General features: G+C 44.4%; 1 protein-coding gene across 2 annotated transcripts in view; it reads left to right on the forward strand.

Moving 5' to 3' along the window:
* DYNC1LI1 (dynein cytoplasmic 1 light intermediate chain 1) overlaps positions 1 to 21,821 on the forward strand; it is a 141,705-nt gene that overhangs the window by 4,836 nt on the left and 115,048 nt on the right. For both annotated transcript variants that reach the window (XM_033930100.1, XM_033930101.1), the window contains 2 exons: positions 5,271 to 5,387; positions 18,278 to 18,508. In XM_033930100.1, the coding sequence (XP_033785991.1) occupies positions 5,271 to 5,387; positions 18,278 to 18,508 (348 nt within the window). The remainder of the gene's footprint in view (positions 1 to 5,270; positions 5,388 to 18,277; positions 18,509 to 21,821) is intronic.

The following is a 21,821-nucleotide window of genomic DNA, read 5'->3' on the forward strand; positions in this document are numbered from 1 at the left end:
TCTTCTCCTTCCTTTCCCCCTTCCTTTTCCCTTGGTCTGGCATACTTTCCTCCTTCCCTCCAATTCCTGGCATCTCGTTTCATTCCCTCCCTCATCTTCTTTCTCCCTCCAGTTGGGTGCAGCAAGTCTCTCCCCCTCTGTTCCCTTTGCTCCTTCTGTTACCCAAGGCCTGGCGTCATGAACTTCTTCAGGCAGCAGCATTCACAATTCGATGCTGTTACCAGCTTCGGGCCTTCTCTGTCGGGTCCTGCCTTCATAGAAACAGAAGTAGGCAGGACCCGGCAGAGAGGAAGGCCTGAAGCTGGCAACAGCAGTGAATTGTAAATACTGTTACTAGCCGAAGAAGTTCGTGACGCCAGGCCGAGCACCCAGGGCACTGCTACTCTCCCTCCCCCACAACCCTCCTATCTCTCCCTCCCTCCCATCATGAGACTTTAAACAGCACTGCTCTACTCTAAGTAGGCTGCTTCAGGGCTTTCTCCTGCCGTGATTCCCTCTGGCATGTCACTGATGAGGGAAGGAGGGAGAGATAGGAGGGTCAGATTGGGTTTGGGGGGGCACCTGGGATGATGATGAGACTGCTGCTGCTGCCAGCGAATCCAGCAAGAGTGAGGCCCCAAAGCACAGCACTGACGGGCTCCCACTGACCATTTCAGGCCCTAGGCCTGTGCCCATCCTTTAATCCAGCCCTGCTCCCCCCCATATGCCCTGACATCTCTCCTTTCCACTCCATGTTATGGTATCTCCTTTCCCTCCCTCCCATGGTCTTTGCATCGCTTTCCTCCTTTTCCTGATCTTCCTTCTTCCTCCTTCCCTCTCTTTCCCCAATTGGGTGCAGCAGCATTTCTCTTCCCCTCCCCCATTGGGTACAGCAGTATCATCAGCATTTCTCTTTCCTCCCCCCAATTTGGTACAGCAGAAGCAGCATTTCTCTTCACCCTCCCCCCCTAATTGGGTGCAGCAGCATGACTCTTCCTCCTCCCCCTATTGGGTACAGCAGAAGCAGCATCAGCATTTCTCTTAACCCCCCCCCAATTGGGTACAGCAGAAGCACCAGCATTTCTCTTCCCCCGTCCCCTCTAATTGGGTACAGTAGCATTTCTCCTCCCATTCAAACCCCCCCCCCCCCCGTCTCACACACCCGGCAGATTCGCTACAGACAAAGGCAAGTTGCAAGTTTCCCTTCGTCACTGACCTATCTCCCAAAGGTCAGCAACAGAGGGAAGCTTACAACTTGCTGCTCTTGCTTACTTCGGGCCTTTCTCGTTGCCGGGTCCTGCCTTCGCGGAAACAGAAAGTAGGCAGGACCCGGCAGCGAGAAAGGCCCGAAGTAAGCAAGAGCAAGTAAGCTTCTCTCCGTGGCTGGCCTATCTCCCGCATGCTCTGGGGCTCTAATGGTCCGTGCCGGCTTCTCTTCCCTACCCCCCCTCCCGACGTAACTTCCGGTTTCGGAAGGAAGCCGGGTTTGAGTCGCTTGCTGGGTTTTGTTTTGTTTAAAGTCAGGCGGGAGTCTTTCGGCGGCTATTCAGGCTACGCGTTAAGCAGTGGTGGCAGCAGGATTCGGCAGATGACAGCCGGGCGGTAATGTAAATTTGCTGGGCGGAGCGCCCGGCTGAAAAGCGCTGGGGAGAACACTGCACTATAAGGAACAACGCTTCATATTTAATTGGAAAACTTATACAGCTACAGGGTTGAACATGGAAGTCGAATGGTCATTTTTGTAAAAGTTTAGTTTCCGGGTCAGAGGGAGTGCTTCCGGTTAGGGTAATTGTATAGAATATTTAAAGAGTTTTCAGAGTTGAGAGAGTCTTCGGTATTGTTCATTCTCCCCAGGCATAGCGAGCCGAGTGAAAGGTATGAATGTAGTATATTTATTGAGAGATACAGGTTTAGAAATATTTGTATATTAGTAAATTGTGAATTTAGCTAAAATATGAAAGCAGATAACGTGTTTTTAAGGTTTAATAATAATTTAAGTTTTGTAATGCTTTTATGCTCCTAGTACCCCTCCTGACGAAGATAATTTTGAAACTCGAGTTGGGGGGGTAGAAGAAAACTAAAGGAGTCATGTTTACACCACCATAGCACTTTTTGCACAAGTTCACTTTCAATCTATGTCCAGTGGTTACGCCAAGTATCCAACCCAAGGAGAGACTTCAGATAAGTAGAATATATATATGTTTTACTATCTGATAGGAGGTTGGTAATGGGGCAGTAAAGTTGATGATGGCCCCAGATTAACCACTGCAGCATGTTATTATTGCACTAATGGTTACACGGACTGAGCACTTTACTAATTTATAAGGACTTTAAATATAGTATTGGTTTTAACAAAGAAAATTTAATAAAGCTGAGATTTTAGAAATATTCGTTTAAATTATCCAGCAGTATAAGTGATAACTCCCATTTTGTGACATATATGGCAGATAAAGACTGACATTGCCCATCTTGTTTGGGCATAGCAAGGGCCAGACAGTCAATTTTGGGTGGTCCTCTCTCTAGTATTACTATTACCTATTTCTATAGTACTGTACATTACCCATGTGCTATTTCTATTCATTCGCATCAAAGATTAACATGCTGCTGTAAAAGTTTTAAGCCTAAACTTTGGATGAACTATGTCCTAAATGACAAAGAAATATATCTGGTCAAAATCTATTGGTATTTAATGCTTATAATCTATCAGCTATACTTCACTAAGTAAACAACCCAAATTTTAATAAGTCCCATGAATCTGATTTTCTTAGTAGACAAAGGGAAGAGTGATGGGATAGGAGGGGACAGAAAGGATCAAAAATCAGGAATGTGATAGTAATGAACAATAAGGAAGAAGGTACACTAAAGGAAGAGTGATGGGATAGGAGGGGACAGAGAAGATCCAAAATCGGGAATGTGATGCTATTCTCTTCCCTAGTTCTTCCCTGTCTCCTTTCTATTTAGGTACACTGCCCCCTTCTTTCTCCTAGACATCCCACTTTCTCCCTCAAAATACGTCCTCCTTTTTTAATCACTTATATAAGGCACTCTTTACATCCGGTGCTCATCCTCATTTCTTCTAAATACTGTTTATTCCCCTTTTTACCTGATCTCCTTCTAAAATATATTCTTCACTCATAAATGCTGTTTTCCTTCTTTTCTCCTGAGCTGAATTGAGAGATACAAATTAATACTGGTCTTACGACCCTCCTGCATCTGGAGATGAAGATAAACATTTAATTGGCTATCCTCCTTGCTTAGGGAGTATGGAGAGGTATGGTGAGGAGGATCAGAAAGCATCAGAGAACAGTACCCCATCAGATTGGACAGGTTTATGGGCTACCCTAGACCCAGTTTGACTGGAACTGGAATGGTATTTTCCATCAATCATTAGATGTTAGAAATAAAGCATACAGGGAGAAGCAAGATGGCCGCGGTGCAGTGAGGACGCTCACTATCGGTTCTCCTGCTCGAATTTGTTTCCTTTGAGAGTCAGGTTATTTTTATAACTCGATATGCCGAAAAGAAGGGGAAGAGCAGCTGCCACAGCCCGGCAGGCTGAACTTACCCCGGGAAGACAGGAGACGATCCCGAGCTTCTTTTCTTCTTCACCTTGGGGCGAGCAGAGGCAAAGGGAAGTCTCGGCTATCGGGAGTGATATCTCACTTAGCCCCGCAGGACCTGAGCCCCCCCCCCAACAGCCGTGAGACCAGGGAACTACGGCGGCTCTGAAGGGACAGGAAGGATCCTCCCCGAGAGAGCTGGAGGGCTTACCGGTATCCCTGGATTTCAGCGTTGGAGAAGGCAAAGTTGGCATCAGAGGTTGGGGGACAAGTTCTACTGGTAAGGCCAACTGAGTTCACTCTGGAATCCATCTGGACTGCTTTAGACTCCTTATACAAATTATGTGCAGGAACTCTTCCTTTGGTAAATGCACATAATGTAAGGATTGATTCTATGCAGGAGGAAATAAAATCTCAGGGGGAAAAGATAGATTGCCTGGACCAATGGGTCCAAGGCATTCAATCAACACAGATTACTTTAATGAAGGACAAATTGCTATTAGTAAGGAAAGTAGAAAACTTGGAAAATTATACTAAAATGTTGAACTTAAGATTACTTAACTTTCCTAAAACTTTAGTAATGACGCCTAAAGACTTGTTTTATAAATTTCTGAAAGAGATATTTAAATACCCTGAGAATGGTTTTCCTCCATTACATAAAGCTTATTACCTTCCAGTTTCAAAGAAGGCTTCTAAAACTGAGGCTTCAACTAATTTAAGTCCTATGGATGTTACGAAAATTTTGGAAACCTCAGAGGATGAAGTCATTTCATATTCTACACTTCTGGTGACATTTGTCTTTCAGCAGGATAAAGAGGCACTTCTTAGGCTGTTCTTTAGGCTTAAAGAGGTGACCTTTATGGACTCTAAGATTTCTATGTTTCCGGATGTATCTAAATTAACTCAATCCCGAAGGAAAGAATTCCTGGAAATGAGACAATTTGTACTATCTTTGGGGGCTAAGTTTCAACTTAGATATCCCTGTAAATGTTTGATCTTGTTGGATCAACATTCATATATTTTTTTTTTGATCCCCCGCAGTTACGATTTTTTCTTGAGGCTAAAGGAGTAATTCTGTCCAGGGCTCCCACAGTGGAATAAGGTCTAGTTTTCATTTATTTGAAGAAGTAACACTGCATTTTTGTATGGTATTATAAATTTCTGTATAATATAAGGCCCTATAATGCTTTTCCTATAATGTGGACTTTTGTTTGAGAGATGATTGATATTGTAACGGAATTTGTTCAGTTTTCTTTTTCCTTTTCCCCTTTTTTATCTCTCTTTCCTATATACATACTGTATAAATGTATATTTATAAAATTAAATAAATAATAATAATAAAAAAGAAATCATACATAAAACATTGAGAATTTCTGCATGGGGGCAAAATAACTTCTAAAATATAAAAGTGCAAGACCAAATTTGGAATGGGGAGGGGGGCACAGGAGAAAGATAAGAGTATGAAAGTGTGCTAGATTGGAGCCTGGCATTCAGAGAAACATTCCTCCCCAAAAATGATAGTGTTGGGGAAAAGAGGCATTCAGCCTGCTTCTCTAGGTCAGAGGCATATGCATAGAAGTTGGAAAATTCTGTATTCTTCTTTCCCCATATCCCAACTGTTTGATATTTGGATCCTTGTATAATGCAATGTGAACTAAATTGCCTTATATTTGCAAATAGAAGTGTATATGCACGTACACTAATTTTGCTGTTCCCACTTTCTGTTTTCAGGGGAAGATGGAGCAGGTAAAACTAGCTTAATAAGCAAACTTCAAGGAATAGAAAAGTATAAAAAAGGAAGAGGAATGGAGTATTTGTATATAAATGTGCATGATGAAGACAGAGATGGTAAGTGATTTCCAAAAATCCATAATTGCAGGGTGTTTTTTTTTTTTTAATTACTCTGAGGAAGCCGAGTAACTTACTTGTAGCAGATGTTTTTATGGACAGAAGAATAGAAATCTTCACCGATTGGGTAATCATTAAAAGCCAATGTAGAAAAGCTTTATCCTTGGACAAGCAGGCTGCATGTTTTCACATGTGGGTGACATCATCCACGGAGCCCAGTATGGACAGTGTTAGTGTATTGCCACTTTAAAAAAACCTTTTAGTCTTGAAACTGCCTGTACAACTCATGTGCTGGTGCCTTCCTGCCTGCCATCTCTCTCATGGGACCATCCATTCTCAGTTTTCCGCAGAGCTGAGAAACTTAGTAGCTTTCTTTACTTGCACCCAAACTCTCGGGTTTTCTTGCCTTCCTATTCTCTCTCTCTCTTTTTTTTTTTTTTTGCCAAACGATAATTTTATTTCTTTTTAATTTATCTTTATTGAAAGAAATTTCCTTTTCAACAATTTTTCATTTTTGGACCTTTGGGATCTTTTCAGACTGGGAGTGTCAAACCTTTTTTGGGTTAACAACTACTTGACCTTCCTGGACCATTGAGTCCTTTGATCTCCCATTAGCGGTGTTTTCCTCCATGTCAAAAATGGCTTTAAGCGGTGTACTCGGTATAACCGGACTATTTTGTGTTCAGTATCTTGGTCCACCATCCCAAGTCTTGCACATGCTGTTCCAAATTATAAAAGTGGTCACTTAAAGCTCGCCAACTCCAATTTGAAAAACTTTTTGGATCGGCACCGAGAGCACCTGTTATGTCTGCTGAATCTGACACTGGGATTCAACCTCAGTCCTTGGTGTTGACTCTGGTACTGACAACATCTACTCCTTGCTCGATGTCTTCAACAGTACTATCTCCCATTAGGAGAAGTACATAAAAAAGCTAAGAAGCAGTAAACATCCTTCTCCCTCCAGGCATACCTCAGTGTCGTTTCATGAGTCCACACCATTGAAACATCGACGCACTAGAAATCTGGTCATTATCCCTTCAGTTGGTGTTTCCCTTGAGGCGTGCCTCGACATCGAGGTCACCAATTCCTTGACACCCGATACAGCCTGCATCCTTGGTACCGCTCAATACACTGGTAACTATACTATCTTTATCCCAGGACAAGCAGCAGCATATTCTCAATAGTGGGTGATGTCACCGACGGAGCCCCGCAGCGGACAGCCTCGAAAGCAGACTTGCTTGAAGATTTTTGTAATAGCTTCCGAGTGCTGCACTGCGTATTTGCGAGTGCCTTCCCACCCGAGTTAGGGCGCACGTCTCCTGTGAGGTACCTCAGTTCAAAGTTTTCCGCGGAGCCGAGAAGTCCTCTTCACTTCAGCTCTGCAGCCTTCGTTGCCTTCTCTCACTGCGGCTTTCTTATTTTTTCAACAATAGTCACTGTGTTCACATTTCTTTTAATCTTTCTTTTCTTTTATTAAAAAAAACCCCAAAAACTTCTATTTTTTAAAAAATTTTTTTACTTTCTTCCAGCCAGGGGCCTTTTGGCCGCTTACCTCGTTCGTTACGTCAGCCTTTATTTTTTCTATGTTCCGGCCTTTTACCGGGTTCAAAAAGTTTAGCCAGTGCGCCAAGGCCATCTCAATAACCGATCCTCATAGTTGATGTATTGCTTGCCTGGGTCCTGAACATTGCCCCGACGCATGTTCGCGCTGTGCTACCCTTCAACCTCGAACCCTTCGCAGACGCAATGCCAAGCTTCTTCAACTATTTGGCACCATGGAACCATCTGCTGAAAGGGTCTCGACCTTGACTTTGGGGACAGCCTCGACTTCCAAGACCTCGACCCCGACACCCCATCTGCCTCCACCAAGGCCTCGACCTCGACACCTCCGGTCTCGAAGGCCTCATCGGCAGTTCCTCAGAAGTCGAGGCCGTCCCCAAAGCCAAGGTCGAGACCCTTTCAGCAGATGGTTCCATGGTGCCAAATAGTTGAAGAAGCTTCCTCAGTGGGTAAGTCTCCTGTCTCTCAGGTACCACTCCTAAGAAGCCTCCAGAGTCTCAGGCATCCCAGGCCGTGTCCGCGGTCCTGCCAGCCTCTTCGAGACCTCCAGCTAAGTGTGCCTCCAAGCATCGGGAATACTCATCCTCGAGGTTGCCCTCCTTGGAGCGCACTGCTGCACCTTCGAGACCTGATCCTTTTCTCTCAGTGCCTATGTTCGTGGACATGTTGAAAGCCGTTCTGACCACTCACATTTCCTCTGCCAAGGCTCAGCTCCTCCCGGCCTCGACCCTGCTTCCTATGAGCCAGCCTGAGCGGCAGTCTGAGACCCCTGTGGAAGCACCTCAAGGAGAGCTTCGGAAGTCTCGACGTTTCTCGTCCAGCAACTCTTCGCCTACTCCTCAGACATAGTCTCCTCAGCCTTGATCGAGGCATCGCTCGAGGCATTCGAGGCATCTCACTTCTAAGCTCAGGCAGGAGACTTTTTCTACAGCAGAAACCCTCTCCTCATCTGGATACTGAGTCTTCTATGCCTCATTTATCAAGGGCTACCGAGACATCTACTAAATCTAAATATTAGTCTCGCAAGGCTATTACACCGGCTGCTTCTCCTCGCAGTCCATCGAGGTCAAAGACTCCTCCATCGATACCAACTCCGAGGGAGCCTTCTCTCCTGCCTCGACCCACTCTGTTCTTCAAACCCCGGGAACCTCACCATCGAGGTCTTTGAGGCGGAAGCACTCTCTAACTCCTCCTGTTGTGGGTAGTGGAGCTTCTTCGGTCACTGTGCGCCTGGATTCTCAGCCTCCTTCTCAGTATTCCAGAGAGGCTTCTCCTTCCTATTCGGTGGTTCCTAAGTTTCTCACTCCTCCAGAAAGTGCCTCGACTTTGAAGTCTGCCTCTTTTGCCAGATTTGTCTTTTGACGTGGGGAAAGCTCTTCAGCTGGATCTCCACTCTGATTCCAAGTACACTTCTGAATTCTTGGCCGACATGGAGCTGCCTCATCCACCCAAGGAGACATTGAGACTTCCTATGACTCCAGTATTGAAGCAAACTTTCTTAAAGAATATGGAAACTCCTTATTCCATTACAGCCATTCCATCCAAGCTGGAAAGGTTTCGAGAAATCACAATTGTCCCACCAGTCTTTGGTTGTGGAATCTTCTTTAAAGAAAGCTTATCCATCTAAGCTTTATGCTGCGGTCCCTCCAGGCAGGGAGGGCCGTACCATAGACAAGTTTGGCCATAGATTATACCAGAATTCCAATTTGGCTAACAGAATTCTCAATTATAACTACATTTTCACGGCTTATTTTAATCATTTCCTCAAATTGATGCCTAAGTTCTACCCGGCTCTTGAGGAACAAAGTCTTTCTGAATTTAAACAGATCATCAAAACTTTGCCTCTCCCCTCAACAACAAGATGCCTCAATTCTGCTACCGAATATACTCTCCCAAGCGTCTCGAGACAGATACTTTCCTACTGGATTGGACGGGTCCGTTTCTCTATGCCTTCCCTCCATTCCCTCTGATTCTCAAGACTCTTGTCAAACTTAAGACAGAACATGCCACCATGATTCTGATAGCTTCATGGTGGCCCAGACAACCGTGGTACTCCCTTCTACTTCAACTCAGCACCAGGGAGCCTCTACTTCTACCGGTTTTTCCTTCTCTGCTTACTCAGAGTCAAGGTTCCTTGCTACATCCCAACCTGTAGTCTCTACACTTAACAGCTTGGTACCTTTCCACCTAACAGACTCTCTACAATTTTCTCAGTCTGTACAGGATATTTTGGTAGCTTCCAGAAAGCCATCCACTAGGCAGTGTTACGACCAGAAATGGACTAGATTTTCTGCTTGGTGTTCCACTCGACATATGGAGCCAATTGAGAGGGGACATGATCGAAACATTCAAGGTACTGAAGGGTATAGACTTAGTAGATAAGGACAGGTTGTTTACCCTCTTTAAGGTGGGGAGAACGTGGGGGCACTCTCTAAAGTTGAAAGGGGATAGATTACGTACAAATGTATGGAAGTTCTTCTTCACCCAGAGATTGGTGGAAAACTGGAACGCTCTTCCGGAGTCTGTCATAGGGGAAAACACCCTCCAGGGTGAACCGGAACGTATGCAGGTAGGGGTAGTCTCATTCCAGAGGGCTGCCGCGTGAGCGGACTGCTGGGCATGATGGACCGCTAGTCTGACCAAGCAGCGGCAATTCTTATGTTCTTATGTACCTCCTTGGCATCTGTTTTGGATTATTTATTTCACTTATCACAGTCTGGCCTTCAGTCTACATCTATCCGAGTCCATCTCAGTGCGATTGCTGCTTTTCATGAGTCTCTTGATGGGAAACCCCTGTCTGCACACCCTGTGGTTTCCCACTTTATGAAAGGACTTTTTAATGTTCATCCACCGCTCAAACCACCTCCAGTGGTCTGGGATCTCAATGTTGTTCTGGCTCAATTGATGAAGCCTCCATTTGAACCAATTGATAAGGCTCATCTCAAGTACCTTACTTGGAAAGTAGTTTTCCTGATTGCCCTCATGTCTGCTCGAAGAGTCAGTGAGTTACAAGCTTTGGTTGCGGATCCACCTTTCACAGTTTTCCACCATGACAAGGTGGTCCTCCGCACTCATCCTAAATTCTTACCTAAAGTTGTTTCAGAATTTCACATCAATCAATCTATTGTTCTTCCAGTATTTTTTTCAAAGCCTCATTCTCACCCTGGAGAAGTGGCGCTCCATACTTTGCACTATAAACGTGCCTTGGCTTTCCACTTGCAACGCACTCATCCTCACAGAACAGCTCCACAACTTTTCATCTCCTTTGATCCAAATAAGTTGGGGCATCCTGTCTCGAAGCGAACCATATCCAACTGGATGGCTGCTTACATCTCTTTCTGCTATGCTCAGGCTGGTCTCCCTCTGCAGGGTCGAGTCACGGGCCATAGAGTTCGAGCAATGGCGGCGTTTGTAGCTTTCCTCAGATCAACTCCTAATGAGGAAATCTGTAAGGCTGCCACTTGGTCCTCGGTTCATACATTCACCTCTCATTACTGCCTGGATACTTTCTCCAGAAGGGATGGCCATTTTGGCCAATCTGTTTTGCAAAATCTCTTTTCTTAACTTGCCAACTCTCCCTCCATCCCATTATGCTTAGCTTGGAGGTCACCCACTGTTGAGAATATGCTGCCTGCTTGTCCTGGGATAAAGCACAGTTACTTACAGTAACAGTTGTTATCCAGGGATAGCAGGCAGATATTCTCACAATCCTCCCTCCTCCCCTGGTTGGCTTCTTAGCTAGGTATCTGAACTGAGGTACTTCACAGGAGACGCGCGCCCTAACTCGGGCGGGAAGGCACTCGCGCATGCGCAGTGCAGCACTCGGAAGCTCTTACAAAGATCTTCAAGCAAGTCTGCTTTCGAGGCTGTTCACTGCGGGGCTCCATCGGTGACGTCACCCACTGTTGAGAATATTTGCCTGCTGTCCCTGGATAACAACTGTTACGGTAAGTAACTGTGCTTTACATGACCAGATTTGAGGACTGGTACAAAGGGAGTTGGCTGGGATGCTACAGTAGCATGCGATACTGGTACCTCCCTCAACACTTCCAGTACCAGCCCAACACTTATCTAGAGCCTGGTCTTGGATTCTGTATCTTCATCGATTAGTATTGAGAAGATCTAGGAAGCAGAGTTCTTCATGCTCCAGGCATTCCAAATCTTGACATTTATACACTGCACAGTATACCACTCGATAGTCTCCTCAATGTCATCCTTCTCACAAGCTTTTGTCTCCGCATCCATCTCAATGTTCTTCATCCCCAAGGTATGGCATCGAGATTCTGATCTGTCTCGGCACTCTTCTTCAGACCACCAAGAACTATCTACTTGAGGAATTTTATTGCATCTTCTGAAGTCTGAAGCCCTTCTCCTCTTACTTGCAGAAGGTCACCACTGGAAAGTCTGATTTCAGTTTTGGGCAATGCCATTTGGCCTAGCCACAGCTCCCCGGACATTTTCAAAGGTGATGGTGGTAGTGGTAGCCTTCCTTCGCAAAGAAGGGATTCGGGTACATCCCTGCTTGGGACGATTAGTTGCTTCAGGTGTCGTCCAAACAAGAGTTTGGAGGTCACAGAGGGTGATTTCTCTTCTTCAATCATTGGGATGGGTCATCAACTTTCCAAAGAGCTCTCTGGTCCCATCTCAGTCATTGGACCATCTAGGGATGTACTTTGGCATGGCAGTGGGGAAAGTGTTTCTGCCTAGAGATAGGGGTACCAAGTCGGAGACTAGAGAAGACAAATTTGAGACTGCGAGACCGAGAGTCTAGGATCATGTCTAGGTTCTCTGTTCGATGGTGGTGACTTTGGAGGTGGTGCCATAGGCTCGATTTCATATGAGGCCGCTACAAAGGTCCCTTCTGTCTCGGTGGTCTCCAGTGTCTCAGGACTAAATTGTCGCCTGCAGTGGTCTACTTGGGCATCGCTCAGCATGAGGTGGTGGCTGAGGGAGGCCAGTCTGTTCAAGGGTATGCTGCTGGCCTCACCAGATTGGATCTAAGTAACCACGGATGCCAGCCTATTAGGCTGGGGGGCTCAGTGCCTTCAGTTGACAGTGCAGAGGGTCTGGTCTCTGATCTAACTTACACTTCAGGCGTTTCAGGCCATGATACAGGGTTGACAGACAAGGGTCTTTTCGGACAGTGTCACGGTAGTGGCGTATATCAATAGACGGGGGTACACGAAGCCCCTAGTTGGCGAGCGAGGCAATGCTTCTGGGGGGATTGGTATTAGAGGGAAGTAACCTTGAAAGAGATTTGGGTGTACTGGTGGACACAACAATGAAGTCAACAGCACAATGTGCAGCAGCCGCGAAGAAGGCAAACAGAATGTTGGGTATTATTAAGAAGGGTATTACGACCAGAATGAGAGAAGTCATTCTGCCGTTGTATCGGGCAATGGTGCGCCCGCACCTGGAGTACTGTGTTCAGTATTGGTCACCGTACCTTAAGAAGGATATGGCAATACTTGAGAGGGTCCAGAGGAGAGCGACACGAATGATTAAGGGCATGGAAAACATTTCACACACTGAAAGATTGGAGAGATTGGGGCTCTTCTCCCTGGAAAAGCGGAGACTCAGAGGAGACATGATAGAGACCTACAAGATCATGAAGGGCATAGAGAGAGTAGAGAGGGACAGATTTTTCTAACTTTCAAAACATAAAAGAACAAGAGGGCATTCGGAAAAGTTGGAAGGAGACAGATTCAGAACAAATGCTAGGAAGTTTTTCTTTACCCAGCGTGTGATGGACACCTGGAATGCGCTTCCAGAGGACGTAATAGGACAGAGTACGGTACTGGAGTTCAAGAAAGGATTGGACAATTTCCTGCTGGAAAAAGGGATAGAGGGGTATAGATAGAGGGCTACTGCACAGGTCCTGGACCTGTTGGGCGGACTGCTGGGCGCGATGGACCTCGGGTCTGACCCAGTGGAGGCATTGCTTATGTTCATTGGACGGAATCTCATCTTCCTCTTCTGTCGGCGGCTCATATTGCTGGAAAGGAAAACGTTCAGGCAGACTGTCTCAGCAGAAACCTACTCGATTCTGGAGAATGGAAGCTGTCCTTTCAGGCATTCGACCTAATTGTTCAGAGGTGAGGTCTCCTGGAAATAGACCTCATGGCCTCATCTCAAAATGCAAAGCTTCCTTGGTTCTTCAGCAGGCGCAGGGAGTGGGAGTCAGAAGGGATGGACGCATGGCCTCCATGTCATCGTCTCTATGTTTCCTCCTTGGCCGATGATAGGTCGGTTATTACATCACAAAGCTCGCTTTCAGGGTACTGTGATCCTGGTGGCTCCGGATTGGCCGTGCCGTTCATGGTATGCAGATCTGATGGGTCTTTTGGTAGGTGAGCTGTTGTGGTTCCCGATGACTCCGAATTTGCTCACGCAGGGTCCGATCAACAAGGAAAATCCATCCCACTTGGTCTTACGGCCTGGCTTTTGAAAGGTCGCAGTTGAGGCGTTAGGGAAATTCAGAACAGGTTATTTCTACTCTTCTCAAGGCGAAAAAGAGATCTATGTCCGCAGTTTATGCGAGAGTTTGAAGGGTTTTTAATACTTGATTTTCTTCTTGGGGTATTTCACCCTTCCAGGCTTCTCTTTCTCACATTCTTTCCTTTTTACAGGATGGAGTGGCCAAGGGCTTGGCGTATAATTCAATAAAAGTGCAAGTGACGGCCATTTCTTGTTACAGGGACCAGGTCTCTCTCATTTCCTTTGCTTCTCAGTCTGATATTCGGTTTTGAAAGGAGTTCAACATATTTGTCACCTATTAAAAAGCCCTGTCCTGACTGGAGTTTTAAGTTGGTGCTTGGGGTGTTACAGAAGGCTCTGTTTGAACCTTTGTCTAATGCGACTCTTAAGGTGGTAATGGTGAAAACGGTGTTTCTGGTGGCCATGGCTTCTGAGTTGCAGGCATTGTCATGCAGGTATCTTTTTTTGCAAATTATGGATTCTGGGGTATCAGTTCAGACCATTCCATCATTTCTTCCTTAGGTGGTATCTTCCTTTCATGTCAAGAGGACTGGGGGGGCGCGTGTCTCTTCCCTGTGTTTGCTCGATGTGCGTAGGATTTGCAGGTTAATAACGATTTTAGACCTTCGGATCACCTCTTTGTCTTACTTGTGGGATGCAACAAGGCTATGGCGGTGTCCAAAGCTTCCATTGCCTGTTGTGTCAGGGAGGCGGTTACTTCCACTTACTTGATGTCAGGGAGGCGATTGCCACAAGATCTTCATGCCCATTCAATCAGAGCGATGGCTACTTCATGGGCTGAGTCCAGGGGTTTTTCCTTGGAGGACATTTGTCGTGCAGCTATTTGGTCTTCCACAAATACCTTATCTAAGCATTGGTTGGATGTGGAGGTGTTTGCTTCCCACCCAGATTGAGGATTGCCTTGCTACATCCCACTAGTCTCTGGATTCATCTGCTGCTGTTGCTAAGTAAGGAAAAATTACCATATTTTTTGCTCCATAAGATACACTTTTTCCACACCCAAAAAGGGGGTGGAAATGTAAGTGCGTCTTATGAAGCAAAGATACGAATTTGTCTGCTGCCGCAGTTGCATCTTTATAACCCCTGCTGCATCTTTTAAACCTCCCCGCCGCCACCGCATATTTTTAACCCCCCGCCGCATATTTAAAAAACAAAACAAACCCCCCCCCCCACCACTGCTGCATCTTTAAAACCTGCCCACCTGCTTGCTGTCATCACACCTGGTGGTCCAGTGAATTTCCCAGCCAGTGGCGCCACAGGCCAGAAGCACAGAGATCAGGAGCAAGTCCTCCGCGCTCCTGCCTGGGCCCACGCCGATCTCCGAATGGCTTAAGTCAGCTCTCGCAGGACTTGTGAGATCTGTCTACAGCCATTCGGAGATTGGCGCGGGCCCAGGCGGGAGTGTGGAGGATTTACTCCTGATCTCTGCACTTCTTACCTGTGCACCTGCTGGCTAGGAAAGATGAGAGCCATCTAAGGAGGGAGGAATTTGAAAAGGTACCGAGGGGGTATGGTTAAAGTTGCGGGGGGTGATTAAAAAAGGTACTGGGAGGTACATGGGGGTGATTTAAGGTACTGGGGGGAATGTGAGGGTATGGGGGATGATTTAAGGTACTGGTGGGTGTGGGGCCTGCCTGCCACCCACCCACTAAGCCGGCCTGCCTGCCTGCCACCCACCCACTAGGCCAGCCTGCCTGCCACCCACCCTCTAGGCCGGCCTGCCTGCCTGCCTGCCACCCACTAGGTCTGCCTGCCTGCTCTGTACCCTGTCCCAGCCTACCACTAGACCACCAGAGGGGGAACATGGTACAGAGGCTGGCAGGGAGAGGGGCCAGGGTACAGAGCCTGGCAGGGAGAATTTGGTTCATAATTTTTTTTTCTTGTTTTCCTCCTCTAAATCTAGGGTGCGACTTATAGTCGGGTGCGTCTTATGGAGCGAAATATATGGTATGTTCTTAACTGTTAAATTTCTTTCCTTTAGATGCAGCAGATGAATCCAGAGCCCCACCCTTTCTGGATATTTGCTGTCAGTTTCCGTTTCAGGAATTTCAACAGTTAGGTTATAGTTGGTAGTTGTATTCTGTGGTATTCAATTTGCATTTTGTTATGGGAAAGAAGTTTTTTTTCATGCTGCAGCTGTGCCTGGTTCTGGATGCTTGGGCAAGGAGCAATACTGAACATACAGGGAACATTCCATCCAAAAGGTGCACCTGTTAATCAGTTCTCTATCTCCAGCTGCTGGTAGATGTGTGCTATCTCGCTAGTCTCTGGATTCATCTGCTACATCTAAAGGAAAGAAAATTAACAGGTAAGAACATAATTTTTCCTTCTATAACTTACTCTCTCTTTTACTAAGGTGCGCTAACCGATTAGCACTTGAATATTTGTGTTTATTTTGAAGGGGTCTTATCATAATCACTAGTTTGTTTTAAGGAAGCAAAACCTTTGGAAAAATTTGTTGTCCAGTGTTAGTTCTGGTAGCTCCTAGAAAACTTGATACTCTACAGTAGGGTCCAATCTTGTTCAGGGTTTGACAGACAACAACTTCAACATCGGTCCCTTCTCGTTGAGTCGGCATTGAAAAAGTTCAGTAGTTCCAGAACTTATGGCAGTGTTGTATTCCATATTTGAAAGGTTTTTCCAGTTGTAGAGTATGTTCTTGCCATCCAAAACAGACATGATACAAAAAAGCTTGATTTCATCATAATTTAAAGAGAGTGCTCATGTTTTATGTTGATGAAGAGGACGCTGCATATAGTGTTCAAAACTATTCCAGTAGTTTTGAAGAAGCGGGCAATGAAGTAGCATGTGTTCTAAAGATCCATTATGAATGTTGCAGGACCAACATAATGTGGAAGAGACTAAGTTAACCTTGTTTGAAAGAATTGGCGTCTAGGTATCTCTGTGTAACAAGAAATATAATGATTGAAGCATGGAGGCAAATTTAATTGACTTAAAAGAGATGTGTCCAAACCTTCATCCATGACATAGTCAAGAGCAGTCGGGAGAAGGCTGCAAAGCAACCTGTTTAAAGTGCTGCAAATGAGTAAAAAGGCATATAAATTTCTTAAGGCATCGATTCATGAAACCATTTCGTCTAAACCAACTGGCCTTTCCATTCCAAAAAGTTTTGACTGCTGAGGACTAGTTGCTTTTACATCCTCGTCGACTATTCCTGCCTAGCAACTGCCGTGTGCATGTTAAGAGCCCCATTAAAAATATATATCTACCCCGTAAAAAATCCAAAATATATCTAAACTTTATATGTAAATTTTCACATACATAAGCGTTAAATATTTTTGATTTTTTTTTTTTGAATGTGCATAGCGAGCGCAGGAGTCAATCTTGGATTTGTAATGCGTATGGTGAGAAAATCTCAGATTAACCCCGTGCTCTCCTTGTGCATTGTACATTTCATATATCAATACCAAATTTAAAAAAATAAATTTAAAAAATCTAGAATAACTTTTAAGGGACAGCTACCCCTCCCCGCCCTTCCTTCATGCTACATTGTTGCGTGCATCTGACGTTGCGGGGTCGCCTTTGGTTGCTTCATGCTTCACGGCAGAAAGAGCCGCACAGCCTTTTGGGATTCATAGGCTGTATCTAACACCATATAATCCTAGCGCATTCAACTGCTGTTAACTGTTGTGCCTTCTAGCAACTTAACAGTTCTTTTCCTGAGAGAAATGTTAAGATGTTTGGAAGCGCGCAATAAACTTCGAGATCGATCTGTAAAAAAAGGACGAACTCGAAGAATTCCACAGCTCACTCACAAACCTCCGATGCTATTTCTCCTTAAGCATCTCTAATAAATTTTTCAAAAAGCTACGGTCACAGCTGCAACAGTACTTCTGAAAAAATAACGGTTGGTAAGAAATACTTCTTATATTGCCTTTTTTACGACAACAATGCTTTGCAGTAGGTGCATTCGAAGCCCGCCAATGACGTCCATGATTAAACCCCGCCCCATTTCTACGCAGTGAAGTCCTAAAGAGCTATCGCATGCGTTATGTGCTTCAAAACCAACAAGGATACAGTGCGTAAGCGCGTTGATCGATGTTACAGCGAGACGTGTGCGTGAATGGGGGCGTGTTTACGATTTGATCATTTGCATGGACAAGCTTTACTGAATCGATCAGCCAGAATGACTCGGAAACGGATAGGACACGAATCGGATAGATTTGTGGACTTTAGTTAATCTAGCCCTTAGCCCAGTGTTCTTCAACTGCAAGTCAGCAGACCGGTGCCGGTCCACAAAATAATTATTTTATTTCCACCTGTCCATATGTGTTGAAAGGTTGAAGAACACTGTGCTAGACCACCAGGTAAGGTCTGGGAAGGTGGGAGGGAGGCGGGGTGGGTCAGAGTCGGCCCAAAAGTTATTCACAAATTTTCAATATTCGTGGGCTGGCTCTGCCCCTAACTCTCGAAAATATTGAGGGAGGAGTGTAGTGCATTCAGGCCAAAGTCCTTTGCAAGTTCTCCATTGCAGTACATATTGGATATATCTCCTGGATTGGAACAATGAACACTTGTGATGTTACATGGGAGAAACAATGTGTTCAATTTTTATAAAAACCTTTCAGATTGTACAAAGAACTTTTGTTAAAATCAATGAAGTTGTTGGCACTTATTTTTACAAATACTTGCATAAATTCACATATAATTTAAGGTAACAGTTGAGTAGTTTTTAAAGTTTTCTTAGCCCCAGTATGAAGTTACACAGCCACTTTTTCTAATTTCTTTGCCTTTCAATAACTGCTGAAAAATCTGAAGATATTGGACTATCTTTTTTAAATTATACTTTTAACATTCTGATTTTTGTACAGATCAAACCAGATGCAATGTGTGGATCTTGGATGGAGACCTGTATCACAAAGGTCTCCTTAAATTTGCTGTGAATACCAGTACTGTAAAGGACACACTGATTATGCTAGTTATAGACATGTCTCGACCCTGGACAGCAGTGGAATCTTTACAGAGATGGGCATGTGTTGTTAGAGAGCATATAGACAGACTGAAAATTTCTCCAGAAGAAGTTAAAGAAATGGAACAGCAAAGTGAGTACATGTTAAACTGAAATTTCAATTTTAATGTATTGGATACATATCTTACTCCTGGCAGAATTCTGTGTGACTGCACAGTGCAGAATTGCACAGAATTCACTTTTCCTGTACATAATTTCAGCAATATCAGCATCAATTCCTACATGCTGCCTGCTGCGAACAGAATGCTAGGAATGATTAAGAAGGGGATCACGAGCAGATCGGAGAAGGTTATCATGCCGCTGTACCGGGCCATTGTACGCCCCCACCTGGAATACTGCGTCCAGCACTGGTCGCTGTACATGAAGAAGGACATGGTACCACTCGAAAGGGTCCAGAGAAGAGCGACTAAAATGGTTAAGGGGATGGAGGAGTTGCCATACAGCGAGAGATTAGAGAAACTGGGCCTCTTCTCCCTTGAGAAGAGGAGATGCGAAGGGACATGATCGAAACATTCAAAATACTAAAGGGAATAGAATTAGTAGAGAAAGTCAGACTGTTCACCCTCTCCAAGGTAGGGAGAACGAGAGGGCACTCTCTAAAGTTGAAAGGGGATAGATTCCGCACAAACGTAAGGAAGTTCTTCACCCAGAGAATGGTAGAAAACTGGAACGCTCTTCTGGAGTCTGTTATAGGGGAAGACACCCTCCAGGGTTTCCAGACAAAGTTGGACAAGTTCATACTAAACTGGTGAGACTGGACTCATTTGGAGCACTGGTCTTGACCTTGGGGCTGCTGCATGAGCGGACTGCTGGGCAGGATGGACCGCTGGTCTGGCCCAGCAGTGGCAATTCTTATGTTCTGCAGCAAAGGGGGGGAGCTTGCAAGGTTAGCAGTAGGCAGCATGTGAATCGCTGTTGATATGCTGGCTTTTAGAACCTGTTGAATTAAATGATCTGAGACAAAAATATAATCAATTCTTGAAAATGATTTATGAACATGTGAGCAGAAAGAAAATTCACGAGTATTAAAATGAAGAATCCGCCATATACCCTTCAATCCATAGGCTTGCCCAAGATTTTCTAGACCAGTTGTTCCCAACCCTGTCCTGGAGGACCACTAGGCCAATCAGGTTTTCAGGCTAGCCCTAATGAATATGCATGAGAGAGATTTGCATATAATGGAAGTGAGAGGCATGCAAATCTGCTCCATGCATAGTCATTAGGGCTAGCCTGAAAACCCGATTGGCCTGGTGGTCCTCCAGGACAGGGTTGGGAACCACTGATCTAGACCAGGGGTCTCAATGTCCCTCCTTTCCAGTCGGGTTTTCAGGATTTCCCCAATGAATATGCATAAGATCTATGTGCATGCACTGCTTTCAATGCATATTCATTGGGGAAATCCTGAAAACCTGACTGAATTGTGGCCCTCAAGGAGGGACTTTGAGATCCCTGGTCTACAAAGGTGCGCTAGGGCCTTAACGTGCGCAATAGAGCGCGTTAAATTCCCGAACATGCTAGTCACTACCGCCTCCTTTTAGGAGGTGGTAGATTTTCGGCTACCGCACGCTATAGCGAGCGGTAATTTTGTGTGCGCGCTAAAAACCCTAGCGCATCTTCGTAAAAAGAGCCCGTAGTGATTTCATCTAATTACTAGGCTGGTTATCTAATAATGGATCCATGACAGTTTTGAAATCTTCAGGTACAATTAAATTAGGTGTAGCCAGTGACAGAATTATTTGCTGGAGTTTTTTAAAGAACTCGGCCTGATTTGAATTAGGAGCATATATATTAAATAATGTCAGGGTATCTTTTCCTGAAATCAAATCTACATGAAGCCATCTGCCCATAGAATCAGCTTGGACATTACTAAATACAGCAGAACATCTTTTGTTGACCAAGATAGCCACACCAGCCTTTTTTGCCACCGCAGGAGCACAAAAACGATACTTGACACCCCCCCCCCCCCCAACCAACTTATCAGCTCAATGTGTGATAAGTGCATTTCTTGTAAAAGACAAACATCTGCCTCCTGTGTTAAAATTTTTTTTTTCCTTTTAATAAGATGGTTAAGTCCATTAACATTCAATGAAAATATTTTTAAAGCCATTTTAAGTGATTATGACATACACTAAATATTCTTAATTTCCCTTTGAACATATAAAAATACAATATTTCCCCCACATCCAGGAACCCAAACGAAATCTCCTCTTCTCCCACCCAAACCCCAACCCAGTAAGTATCTCATAAACTTGGGTGCACCCATAACGACTAGCAACCACCGACCCCCCAGACACGGTAAAACTACCTCAAATAATCTCCCCCCATTTAATGAATAAAATTATATAAATTGTAATTATCTATCACATTGAACTAAAAATGCTATTAATCAATTAATATACAGCTGAGCAGTATACAATGTAAATCAGATATTACCATTAGCAATGAAATAAAATGATTTATGAAACAATACTCCATTGTAACATTAAAATTAAAGTATGATCATATTCAGTGTATATTTCATTAATTTATTAAGTAAATAATTGTGTAAAGTAACAAAGTGCCCCTGTGAAAAAGGAGATTCATCAGCAACCCCCATATCAACCCTAGTTAGTAAGTCAAAACTTATCAATTAAATAAAAGTAGAACCTTAGTATGAATTAAAGGTACTGACAGGTCCATGCATTCTTAAAAATATGTAAATAAATAAATAAATAATTAAATTCTGTCAGTTTTATGTAAATACATTAGAATAAAGCTACTAGAATTTTCTCTCTCTTCTTTTTCCTTTATATTTATAAATCTTTAAATACTAAAATTAATAGTACAACTATAACAAATATTATTTTCAAAGTTTGTTCATTTTCCCTTCTCTACTCCTTGTTCCCTTATATATTTTTATATTCCTCAATCATGCCATAACCAACACACCCTTCCTTAGCAACAGCAGCAGATTAATCCAATCTCCCAGCAGGTGATGGTCGCTATTCAACTAGCTCCTGGATTCTGGCTGTGACTGGAAAATTATTTTCTCCTGTTGAGGTTTCTCTTCAGTGAGACAGGGGTGTCCGGCTGAATGGTGCCAGCTTTAGGGGATACACCTGGGCCCCCCCAGGTCCCTGCCTCACCCTCCCTTCAATGATAGAGGGTCTGACTGGGTCTCAATTTTTCTTCTTTCCCTTCACTGTTAAAAAAAAAAAAAAAAAGAGGCCAAAGTGACTATTAAACAATTCTGCCCTCATAGTGCTGAGCAACCGGCATCTCCCAGCACTATCAACAAAGTTGTGAGTATGTTTTATTTGAACTTCTTTTCTTGTTTCTGGTTGTGGTGGAGTTGCGGGTTCGGTGTGAGCCTACAGAAGGAATATGTTTTTTTATCAAACACTATA

Source organism: Geotrypetes seraphini, chromosome 2 (genome assembly GCF_902459505.1).
Source record: "Geotrypetes seraphini chromosome 2, aGeoSer1.1, whole genome shotgun sequence".
In the NCBI taxonomy this organism is placed as follows: Eukaryota; Metazoa; Chordata; class Amphibia; order Gymnophiona; family Dermophiidae; genus Geotrypetes; species Geotrypetes seraphini.